The sequence below is a fragment of the Zonotrichia albicollis genome, chromosome 5 (assembly GCF_047830755.1).
Source record: "Zonotrichia albicollis isolate bZonAlb1 chromosome 5, bZonAlb1.hap1, whole genome shotgun sequence".
In the NCBI taxonomy this organism is placed as follows: domain Eukaryota; kingdom Metazoa; phylum Chordata; class Aves; order Passeriformes; family Passerellidae; genus Zonotrichia; species Zonotrichia albicollis.
Genome location: NC_133823.1, coordinates 52,525,109 through 52,537,441, shown reverse-complemented (window position 1 = coordinate 52,537,441; position 12,333 = coordinate 52,525,109). Strand labels below are relative to the sequence as shown.

Below are 12,333 nucleotides of genomic sequence, written 5' to 3'. Positions count from 1 at the left end.
AACAAAGACCAAAAATAATCCCACCCATATTTAGAATTTTAAGGGAGAATAATTAATTTCAAATATATCAAAGACTAATGAAAAATCATCCAAAATTTAAAACACAATTCTCAATAACCAGATTCCATATGAATGTTATATCCATATATTACATAAAAACTTCAACAGAATTTCACTGCCAGCTGGTTCTGAACTTTTCTTCCCCCCCTCCCCCCCACCCTTAACTAAGCAATTAAATTCCAGAAGCAAAGCTCTCAGTAATTCTGTCACAGCAGTTCTCATGTTCAAAGCACTTTCTGGGCATTAAACTCCACAGCAACCCAAGGAAGTCAGCAAAGAAATGTCAGCATTCCCATTTTACACAAAAGAAAAAAAATGAAACAGATACTCCAGAGTTTCTATCCAAGATCAGAGAACCAGTTTTGATTATACACATACTAAGGGACAGATAATCCATGCTGTGGCTTAGCAAAACATTTCCATTTAATAAAGCCCTTAATCACTTGTCTAGAGACTTAAATGTTCCTATATTCAGCTCAAATGAGTATGCATGTTGCTAAATGAACATACTGATGGAGTCCCAACAAACAAAGCCTCACAACAGCATGCACCCAGGGAGAAAAAGCCCAGTGAGCAGGTTTTGGGGTGAAGCAAGGGGCATATGATCTTAAAAATCATGAAGGGCTGGAGCTGGACGACAGCCAGAGTCTTTAAGCACAGAGACAAGGCAGGCAGAGACACAACAGCCCTGTCTGTGCTAGCAAATGAAGAGCTCCAGGATGTTCCTGGGCTGTGCAGTGCTATGATTCACACTGCTAAACTGATAGAGAGAGGACCTTGAGAGGCTTTTGGCTGCAATAAATTGCTCTCCCCCTAACACCACCCTGGCATGGCTCAGAGGCTACGAGGCAGGGCCGTTTCTCAGCAGCAGCACACACATGGCCACCACGGTTTGCAAGCTGCAGAATGTCACCCCCACAGGCCTCTCTGTGCCAGCTGGTCCCAGGGCTCCCAAACACCCAGTCTGCCCAGGCAGATGCACTTAGTGAGTGAGTGCAGCTCACAGGAATCAGTGTGGCACACACACAGTGACAGTCACACTCTGCCATGCCAGATTATATTAGGGTTTCCTACTGCACCTGGCAGAGGTTGGGGTTTCCCAGCACACAGGGGGCTCTGGAGCTGTAGAACCAGCACAAGGAAAAGAAACTGTGTTTGCTTTCTCAGTTGTAACCCAAGAGGGTGGATGGCAGTGTTTAAATCTCATCAGAGACTCTGACTACAGCATCCAAATAAACTCTATTCAAATACCATAAGCAGCAGACAGCTCTAGCTCACACATCACTAGACATCTCCTCTGTGACTCCCAGCAGTGGACCAGCAAGCTAAGGTCACACACAGGGCTGGCTGCCTGTCATGGGAGCTCCATGCCAAGCCATGTAGACACTCATCTAACATTAGCATCTGTTTGCTTGGCAGGCTCCAAAGGCAATTCAGCTGACAACTCTGAATTTGCCTCTGGGTCTGTCACAAGATCATATAACTCTGGGACTTCTGGGAATGCCTAATACTTCTTTGATGAAGATCATGCATATCATAATAAATTAGCTTCATTCTAAGCATCCCTTGAAATCAGTGTTTGTCACCTCCCAGAATTATTCAGGTTGTGTGGCTGGTTTAAGTGTGTAAACTAAAGCCAAGTTCAAAGATCCTGCAAGTAGCTCTTGTTGGCAGCAAGATCTCTTCAGCAAGTTTACATGATGATCCCAAGAAGATTAAAACCAGAGTTTTCAGTGTTAATATGGGTTGCTGTAGACCAAAGTCTGCTCCCAAGCTTGTCTAACATGAACAGGATAACTGAATCAGCTTTACTATCACCCTACTGTTTTAAGGTTCGATATGCGTGTGAAAATGATACTAATAAAAGGCTTACATAACTTTAGATTGGTCTAAAACTTGTTTCGTAAGATTCCGTTCATAAAAGGTCAAAGTAATCTATCTATCTATCCATCCATCCATCCATCCATCCATCCATCCATCCAGACACATGTATGTATCCAACTGAATAAATATGAGGAAAGATGGGATTGCTCACATGCTTGAAATTAAAAGCATGCGAAATCACCCTATTATGTCAGGAAATAGATGAACTCTTGGCCCTGAAACACTGAATTCCAGACAGCTGCAGAGTGAAAACCCAATGTTAAATTTGCCCTCAAGTTTAAATGCATTGTATTTCTATAATTACACACTTTAAAAAATTACTTAAAGAGCAGAAGACACTAAAAATCAATTCACCTTTCCCCAGTCTGTGTCTGATAAAGAAGCTTCAAACACTGTTAACAGCCTCAGGAAATAAACATCCCTGTTTTGGGATATTCCCAATGGACATCAATTACATAACAGGACTAGAGCAGCAAATATTACAAATGCTATGGACAATGTCCAAAACAGGAACCATTTGCTGGTCAGGCAGTTTCTGTTTTTTTTTATTTCATTTCTGAATATTGCAGCATGCAGGGAACCCAGTCATTATGTAAAACAGCCCGAAAAGCTCTTTTCAGTTTAATAATGCAATATTGCAAGTGGGAAATCAGACCATTCCCACTGTGTTTACACCTATGGAACAGAGACTTCAAAGCTTCAAACCTATGTTTTAACACTCAGCAAAACCAGTCCTTCTTCATCAAAAGGGTAAATGCAAAATGTAATTTTTTTCATCCTATCAATAAAATTGAAAAGTGAAAAGCCAAAATCATCTGGAAAAATAAACATCACTAATCAGGTTTCTGTCTCCTGTACAAAAACAGACCTAGAGGAATTTCCTTAGGAGGCTCCCCAAATCAGGGGGGGCTTCAAAGCAAATGGTGGTGGCTCCCAAGTCTGCAGGCACCCTCCCCAAGGCCATGCCTCCTGAAGCCATACTGCTTGAGAATGCTAATTTGCAGCCCACACAGATAACATTTAGACACCTAAGCCCTTGACAGAAGCACAAGGTTTCCAAACTCCCCCCATATCCTTGAAGCTGTGCCTTGCAATCATCATTGGCTGTTAAAATGCAGTCCACAGTAATTATTGCTGTGCTCTCAAGGCAGAGCAGCCTCTGCTGCAACACAGCAGCTCTGAGACATGAGGCCAACCCAAGCCTCAAGTCTATTTTAGTCTCACTATAATTATAAATTATGGATATGTAGTTGAGATGCTTCTGAATTGTTTGCATGAGGGAGTACTTGTGCACTGCAGAGAAATATCTGAGCTTGATCTGACTGAAGTGGCATCAGAGCAGTGGAACAGCAGCATGAGGCTGCGCCCCAGACACCACTGCTGTCAGGACTCACTGCCTGCTCACAGCTAACAACAAAACATACCTTTTCACCATCCTCCATTAAGCAATGTTGACACATCCATTAAATACAGAATGAAGAGAAAAGGTGTTGACAGGTTTCTCCAAGGCAAAACAGAGGAGAAACACGCTGGTTAGTTGTTCAAAGGACCATGATAAGGGAAAGTATTATTACCCAAGTCACAACCACAGAGTAGATGCTGGTAAATTTGCCAAAGCCTAGTTGAGTGGAGAGAGACATTATCTTATCCATGCCTGCACCAGCTCACAGCTGCCATCAGGCCTCACACTGCAGTGAAGAGGACAGATGCAGACCCTGGCATCATTTCCTAACCCTGGAAGAAGCTGGCTCTCTACAACAATGTTTTTATTTCACACTGCTATCCCTTAGTGATGCAATATTTATAAGTAACAAAAACTCCTCTTTTACTTCAGTGCATCACTGCACTTTTCTGGGAATACCACCTCAGATCAAATACCTGGTGTTTTTAGTTAGATAGCCTCCTATGCATAATTAGCAACTAATTATTTGGAGAAAGAGGTTTACCTCTACACATGCTCTGCACTAACTGGAAAGTCCACCATAAAGCAGTACCATATTGAGTAGATTGTGGGGATTAAGTACAATTTCCACAACAAACAATAAGGAGGATTTCTGTAATCGGCCTTGCAGAGGGATCTAGATAGATTGGAGCATTGCTCTATGATGAATGGGATGGAATTTCTAAAGTCAAAATGTCAGATTCTGTACGAAGGACAGAGTTATAAATGGGGACAGGAGCAGCTGGAGGGCTACTCTGCAGGAAGGGTCTGGGGGTGCTGCTGGCCAACAGCATCTCAGTGGGAGCCAGCTGTGGCCCTGGGGCAAACCCCACCCTGGGTGCATCAAACACAGCACAGCCAGACAGACAGAACAGGTCACTGTCCTGCTGGGTGACACACAGGTCACTGTCCTGCTGGATGACACAACAGGTCACTGTCCTGCTGGGTGACACAGGTCACTGTCCTGCTGGGTGACACAACAGGTCACTGTCCTGCTGGGTGACACACAGGTCACTGTCCTGCTGGGTGACACAACAGGTCACTGTCCTGCTGGGTGACACACAGGTCACTGTCCTGCTGTGCTCAGCCCTGGGGTGGCCTCACCTGAGCACTGGGTGCTGTGCTGGACCCCACAATTCAAGCAGGATGTTCAGGTCTCTGAATGCATCCAGAGGAGGGTAACAAAGCTGGTGACAGGGCTGGAAGGAATGTCCTGTGAGGCCTCAGGGCTTGTCTAGTTTGGAGAAAAGAAGACTGAGGGACAACCTCATTGCTGCCTGCAGCTTCCTGAGAGAAGTGCTGATCTCCTCTCCCTGGTATCCTGTGACAGGCCATGTGGAAATGGATCAAAGCCGAATCTGGGCAGGCTCAGACTGGACAACCGGGGAAATTTCTTGACTGAGAAGGCGGGCAAATATCAGAACAGGCTTCCCAGAGAGGTGGCAGATGCCCCAAGCCTGTCAGTGTTTAAGAGGCAATGCCCTCAACAACATTGTCTAACTTTTGGTCAGCCTGGATCAGTCAGGCAGTTGGACTGCATGGTCATTGCAGATCCCTTCCAAGTTAAGTAGTGCATTCTATTTTAATTATTTCACTGTAGTCTTCTCCAGATCACAGCTGTCACATACTTTTTCTTCCCCCAAACACTAAAAAAAACCTAGACATGAAGAAAGAGATGTATCACATTATCATTCACAACTAAAAAACAAAGATTGGAAGAAAGAAAATAATTTCCTCAGGATGCTGTCATTCAGAGAGGATCAAGTCAGCCTCCTAAATCTTAGTCTGATGCCTCAGAATACACAACAAATTCTTGTCTGTTAGCTGTTCATGAGAGTGTTCTTGAACCTCCTCAAGCTTCAATCAAAGTATGGCCTTGCATTATGAGTGAACTTCCACTGAAAAATCAATGGGAAATTGTTTAAATAATGCACCATGCCAAATTTTGTATGTGCTTCCTGAACATTCAGAAAAGGTGTTCACTGCATGCAAAGGAAAATTATATATTTTACCTTAAAGAAAACCAAAAAGCATGGGTCCTGCCTCAGAGTCTTATGAAGAGAACTAGCTGTTTTTCATTCCTCCATGCTTAGAATGGAGGCCTGAAGAAAGCAGCCAAGGCCTGAAAATTCTATAAATCTGTCTCTCTTTTTAAGTCCTATAAACTCCCAGAATACTTGATGTAAAAGTAAGAAAAGACATGAGGAAATACAGGGCCATTACTTTAAGCTAAATTAACCTACCAGAGGGAAGTACTTACCAGAGTTTTAAAAGCACAATCCAACACTCCCTAAAAGAGCTGCAGAACCTGACCTGTACCCAAGTACACTCACATAGGGAAGCTGAAACAGGCAGCAAAGCTTCTTTTCCAGTAATTTTGCACATAATTTGGAGCTCCTTTCAACAAAAGAGACCCTTTTATCTGCCACTTCCATCGCACTGCTGATTGTATACCCTGAGAATCTGTCTGCAATAAACATCCAAGCATCAAGCAGTCACTAAAATATTCCATTTTCAGAAACTAGACAAATGACAATCATTATCATAAATGCCCTATTATGAGAAAAGGAATTTATTGTCATACTAATGTTTCTCCTGATGATGTGAGATAAAGAGTCTTTCAAAAGATGTCAGAGTGGTACCTGGCCTGCTGGAGCTAAAAGCTTACTGATAGCTTCAGAAAGTCAGAATCAAACCATACAAAAATCTGTATTTTTCTGTAAAGGAAAGCAGGACACTATGAAGCACACAGAAAAAATTCCAACTCTGTATTTTTTTCTTAGTAACTGACAAGATTTATTTGTCAGCTGGTAAAATAATGAAGGAAAGATGCCAGCAAAACTATACAAAGCTTAGAGAAACTGCCTTGTACTAATTAGAAACAATGTGCAGCCCGATGACACTTTATAGACTTCAATTAGCATACTCTGCAGGAAGGAGCTTTCAAACATCTGTATGATGATTATTGTCCACTGGGATGTCATTTACAGTGCAAAGTATTAAAAACAGGGCCAAAATCAATTACAATCTTTGTAAATGATCATATTCTTTATCTAAGGGATTTGAACTTGTATGTGGAAATCTGCTTTAAAAGGAAAGACAGAATCTGATTTGACAGTGAAAAACAGACAGCAGCACACCCCCCATCTAATTTGCACAAAATTAAACTTAAGCATCATTAGGATAATAATCTGTATATAAAGTGCTGGAACAAAATATTATTTGAAGTCAAGCCTAACAAAGCAATGACTAACCCCATGCCAGATTCAAAGAGAGAGGTAAACATCCAGAAATACAGTCCATTAACCAAGATTACTTGGATGATTAAAGATATGTACATACTAGACAGGAAGACACAAATCTGCAAAAGCAATAGGGAGAGAAGAAAGCAACCAATACCCAGTAAAAATGCTATTTCAAGTACTCCTTATTTAATACATTAGAGTTGAGAATTAAGGATTTTAGCCTATAATCAAAGGAAGCCAAAATAATGTGTAAAAACATAAATTACCAGACAAAAATATAAAACTTTAAAATTTACCAAGTAAAATTAAAAGGAAAAAAACCTCACAAACAAATAAAAAAGGTTGTTTGAATGGACTGAGGGTTTCTTTTTCCATTTACTGATTTTCAGACATGTCATTTATCTCAGAGAACATGCTCAGAAGGTATGTGAAAGTAATGCTGACTTTCATTCAAGAGCAATGACCAACTGCAGAAAACGGCCAGAACATTTACCAGATATTTCATCAGAGTTTTTAATCATGGTAGAAAAATCTGGCAGCCTTAACCTGACTCTGCAGATCACTGATGACCAAGCACCATGAGTATTATGTACAGGAAGTTAAGATGAATATAACTATTCTCTTGGAGGCAAAACTTATTTGTCTTTGTAAGGGCAGATTAATGACCCACAAATACACAGCCATACTTCAAGAATGTATGAAAGCATGAACTAATGGAGAGTGCAGACACTTGCTGAGTAAAGCCAAAAGTGTGCCCTTCCTGTGCTCTAAAGGTTGTCTTCTCATAATTAAGGAGGCACTAACCTAAGGCGTTGCATTTGACCTTTAAAGCCCTAAGCAACCTGAAAATCTAGCCAAGAGATCAGGCTTTCTGTGTTCTTTACCTCTCTTTTCTTTTTCCTTTTGCTTTTACAGCAATGATTAGAGAGAAGCTGTCAGTCCCCCTCAGCCACAGTGTCATTTGGTCAGACAGGACTGGACCTACTAAACTCTCACTCAGACTTCACAGCTCATTTCTCCCGGTGGGTACCTGGGGAGAAACTAAAAGGATGCCCTGGAAGAGCTGTTTTATGAAGCTACCTCTCAGTTTTGTAGTGGGTTACCTGGCAGATGAGCAATTTTAAAATGTTAGTGGGATTTTTATGGTTAAGGCAGTTCAGAGCAGGAGGAGATGCCAATCAGCTGTGGATAATCAAAGATAAGAGGATGGAGGATGTCTGGGCCTCTTCACTGGCATGGAACATCATGGCTGTCACTGATGTTCTCGAAAAAGCAACTGCACAAGCTATTTAATACCATGTGCTCTGCAGAATTAAAATAAGTCTGAATTTCACAAGAAAATTTAAGATAACTAGGTTAATGCAGGATGTCTGCAGTAGAAGTTCAGCTGCACAGCAGTCTCAAGCTATTTTGAGCAGCAGCAACTACTTACTTAAGTGAAAGCAGCAAGAGGCCACATTCCCTATTGTTTGGGAATAACAAAGCTAGAACACCTCTAACAGGCTACCTAGGGATTACTTCAGCTAAATGCAGCTTTGTTATCAAAAAAGAAAAGATTTTTTTTCAGCCTGACAGCACCATAAAAACTCTTTTTCGTAGTGAATGACACATGAACAGAGACTGGTGTTTATGATTTTCTGCTGGTTAAAGACTCATTCTTGCTCCCATTGAACTAAATGAGGCAAAACTGCCATTGATTTCAATCAGATTGTCAGTAGACCTTAAAGATACTAACCATCAGCATTATTAATATGGAATTATCAGCAGAAAACATATTGACTAGTTGATCTAAATACTTTATCTTCATTCATCAAAACACTTAATCCAAATGAACAGAGACAGAAAACAGAACCCAGACCAAAGGTCAGGCTGAACTTACAAATTGCAATGACTGCTGATGCACATTACCAGCAGCAGCAGCATAATGTGTATTGTATCCAATCAAACCAATGGACAGAATATTAAATGGGAAACACACAGCATTCACACACCCCCAGACAACCACCTTGCTTTCCTAGCAGTTCAAATTCTGCCTCAATCACAAACAACCTACACCTTTTCACATAAAACATGAAAAAAACATAAAAAATTCATAAAACTCTCTCCTTATTTGCTGAAGCTTTTCATTGTAAAAGCCAAAAATCAACTTTTGTCGCTATAAATGCTACAATTCTCATAAAAAGCACTTAAACTCCACTGGTATTATTTTTACTTCAGAGAAATAATTGATGCACTATAAAGGAGAAAAAGAGTGGTAAAAAAATCTGAATTTAATTATATGAATGGTATTCTGTATACACTTAATTGCATAGCAGTAACACAACCACTTTCATTACTCTTTATAGCTTCAGATGCCCATTAGCACAATCCCCAAGGTTCCTTATGAATAATTAGATTAGAAGAGGGGGACTCTGATGAAATGCAATAGGATGCAATGCTTATGAAACAGCACATCTTGAATCCAGATGCTGACATGACAACATCATGAAGAGCTAATTTTCACATCCAAATTAATACCATCATGATGATAACATAAAAGAAAGATATGCATATGAAACGAGCTACAGAAAATAATGACAAAAAGAATTGAGGCACTTATATTACAAAAATACATCTTTTTGACATTTTAAGCCAGTTGGAAGGGTGTAAATAGATGAAATGTCATATTCATGAGCAAGGAGATAGTTAAGCAGACTTAGAAGAATTTAATCCACTATTTGGCAACACATGGGCAAGCTGTTTAATAAATAGTTATACCCATCAAACATGTGCAGCACTCACATTAACAGGTGAATAAATTTCATTATATTCTATAACATATCTGTTTCTATTTGATACACTGAATGATTTTGTATTGTTTGGTGTATCTTAGGTATATACCACTAACTAAATCAGCGGTGATACATTTTGGAAAGATCTCTGCATGGGGCCAAAAAAGAGAGTCAGATATTTCTGCAGCTGTCCTGAGTTGCATGTCTGTGTATTTACATGTCTGAATGGATCTCCCTCAAATACACTTAGCAGAAAATAATGGCATTTCTGTAGAGAGACAAACAGTTCCACTTCCACTTCCACGTCTCTGCTTCATGGACAGATTAAAACACCAGTCCACATTACAAGGCAGACTCTGCCATTTGCTACTCAGACACTGATGGCAAAGACAGCTCCTCTCTCCACATTTTACAGCTTGTAATGTACATGGATCCTATTTGCCCTATGCATTTGGGAATGTGTTCTGGCAAGGCTAGCACACAGCTTTCAAGGAAAGTTCACATCGAGAGGATGGGATCTCTTTAGAGTGCAGAAACATTATTGTAAACTCAGAAGAAATGATAACATTACTGAAAAATATGGCAGAAACAGAAGAAGGATAAATGTAGATAGGTGAGACACAAGCAAGAGGCATAAAACTGGAGACATTATAGATATGGTAAAACAACAATTTGAAACATAATGACTGGAAAATTTCTTATGATGCAAAGGTAAGGAAAACCTTACTAGATTAAAAACATACCATACATAAGGCTAATAATAACAGTGTTCTCCACAAAGCATTTAGAAAACTGCTACAAAGTATCACTGAAACAAGGAGATCAATAGGATTGAACTGATATATGTACACTCATGCACTTATCCACAAAAAAATTATGACAGTACTGACAATAAGTGAAAATAACTTACGACAAAATTTTAGAAACTGATAGGCATATAGAAGAGAAAGTTATATCAAGAAAAATTAAAAAAAAGAGCCACAAACCCAAAACAATTCCATATCTTTAAAACAATCACAACAACACTGTGGAAAAGTAAACATTTTTCTGTAAAAAGAAAAAGTAAACATCAACTTATAACAGGATAGCAACAGGGAAAGAACAGCAAATCTTTCAATTTTGTGTTTGTAGCTATGAGGAAAAATGCATTATTTTTGTATTAATATTACACTTACTACATGCACAACAAAAATTACAGGTACTTCATTGTCCATTCTCACAAAACACTTCCTTTTAACAGAAGGCTGAAGTGCAAGCTTCTTCATTATCACATCCCTACAGTCTTTGCTTACGGAGATTGATCCAGCACTGTTTAAATCACTAGGAGTTCCTTCCAGGGACTTCAAGAGAAACAGTATCAGGACCAAAATCTATGAGTAGAATACGTTAATAAAACCAAAAATCAAAAAACCAGCAAGACACAGAGGCAACATGCAGTGAGGAAACGTATGTGAGGCGTAAGTGAAAGCTTTTATTGGTATATGAAAGCATTTTCATGAGCTCTTGCCACTGTAACCCTGATGCTTCCTGTATTTATCTGCCTTTTTTTGTTACCCCTTGCTGTGCACTGTGTAAGTTACAAACTTCTGATGGCATGTTCATTTTAATCACCTATAAAGAATCATACACTCCTGTGGCACTGAAGTGAATAAATAACATTAGGCTTTTTATTTTGAGAACACACAACTAAGTGCTCTTAGTCATGATGTATGTCGAAATAAAAGCCTCAAATCAATGCAGTCCCTCCTTTGAAAGGCAGAATACTAAAAAGTACATCTATTTTACAAGCTCCTATGCATCATCCTAAAGCTGAAGTTGTTGACAGACACCAAATGCATAAATTCACAAGACACCATGCTTAAAGCCAGAGCTGGCACACTCCTCTGCTCCCCTCACAGTGTTCCTGCCACAGCTCGTGCTCTGCAGCAGCCCTGAGACCCATTCTGGACTTACATGGTGCACATGGATGACATTGTAGTTCATTTGTTCCCTCATCTGTTTTCCTATAATTCTTCATTTTCTGCACAAAGGTTGAAGTTCTGCCCCAAAACATGCTATTCCTGAAACACAGTCAGATGATTCAGGGTGGTTTTGGCAGACACTGGTTTCTAAGTACATCAGCCCAAGTCTGTGCAGTAATTTATATCCTGCTAGGATCTAATTAAGTCCATGTACAGTTTGAGACATGTTTTAGTGCTAACTTTTCTTGTGGAATGGCCTTACATGAAATGTATGATACAATATTAGACCCCATTTAAGCAGGAGATACACACAATCTATCAAAAACCTAGAGAACACATATACTAACTCAGATGTCATCTCAAAACTGAACACCAATTTCTGGCACGAGAAAATTTAGGCAGGCAATTTCTATGAAATATTTTAATATTTAATTTACTTGACCAAAAAATTATAATAGTTAACAAAGGGTAAAACAGTTCTGGAACAGGCCCGAAGCTTTTCAGTGTTTTCAGACTGCAGTCAGAGAACTGATGACAGATCACAACCACCCTGGCAGCTGCCACGGCTTGGCAGAGCTGGGACACCACATGGCATGGATGTAACATGTATTGTCTTATTATAGTAGTTCTAAACATAAATTTTTAAAATATATTCAAACATATTAGTAGGACAACAAGAGCCCAGAAGGTTGGGTTTACTATTACCTCTGCTATATCCATGCTGTATTCTCTTCTCACATTAGTCTAGCAAACTTGCAGAAGAACATTTATGCAGGTTTTTTTAATATAAAGAAACTACATGCAGATAAGATTTGCAATAAAGCTCATCATTCATCCCTCCTTGGTAGTCTCTTTATTACCCTCATTAATATTGCTTTTCTGTCTCCAGACCTGCGCCTCCAAGTGCTTCCCCAATTTCTCTCACCTGAATAGGACTGCGGGATTTATCTCAAGAGTAATATAAGTTGTGT

The 12,333-nt window shown here is 39.8% G+C and overlaps 1 protein-coding gene across 10 annotated transcripts in view; it reads right to left on the bottom strand.

The window, feature by feature from the left end:
* Window positions 1–12,333, bottom strand: part of PPP2R2C (protein phosphatase 2 regulatory subunit Bgamma) — a 189,412-nt gene that overhangs the window by 64,000 nt on the left and 113,079 nt on the right. Inside the window, exon 1 of one of the 10 annotated variants that reach the window (XM_074541724.1) lies at window positions 11,355–11,433. The exons of the other annotated variants lie outside the window; for them this stretch is intronic. Coding sequence (XP_074397825.1) covers window positions 11,355–11,418 — 64 coding nt within the window. The 5' untranslated portion in view covers window positions 11,419–11,433. Of the gene's footprint in view, window positions 1–11,354; window positions 11,434–12,333 lie in introns of those variants that run through there. 10 annotated transcript variants of the gene reach the window in all.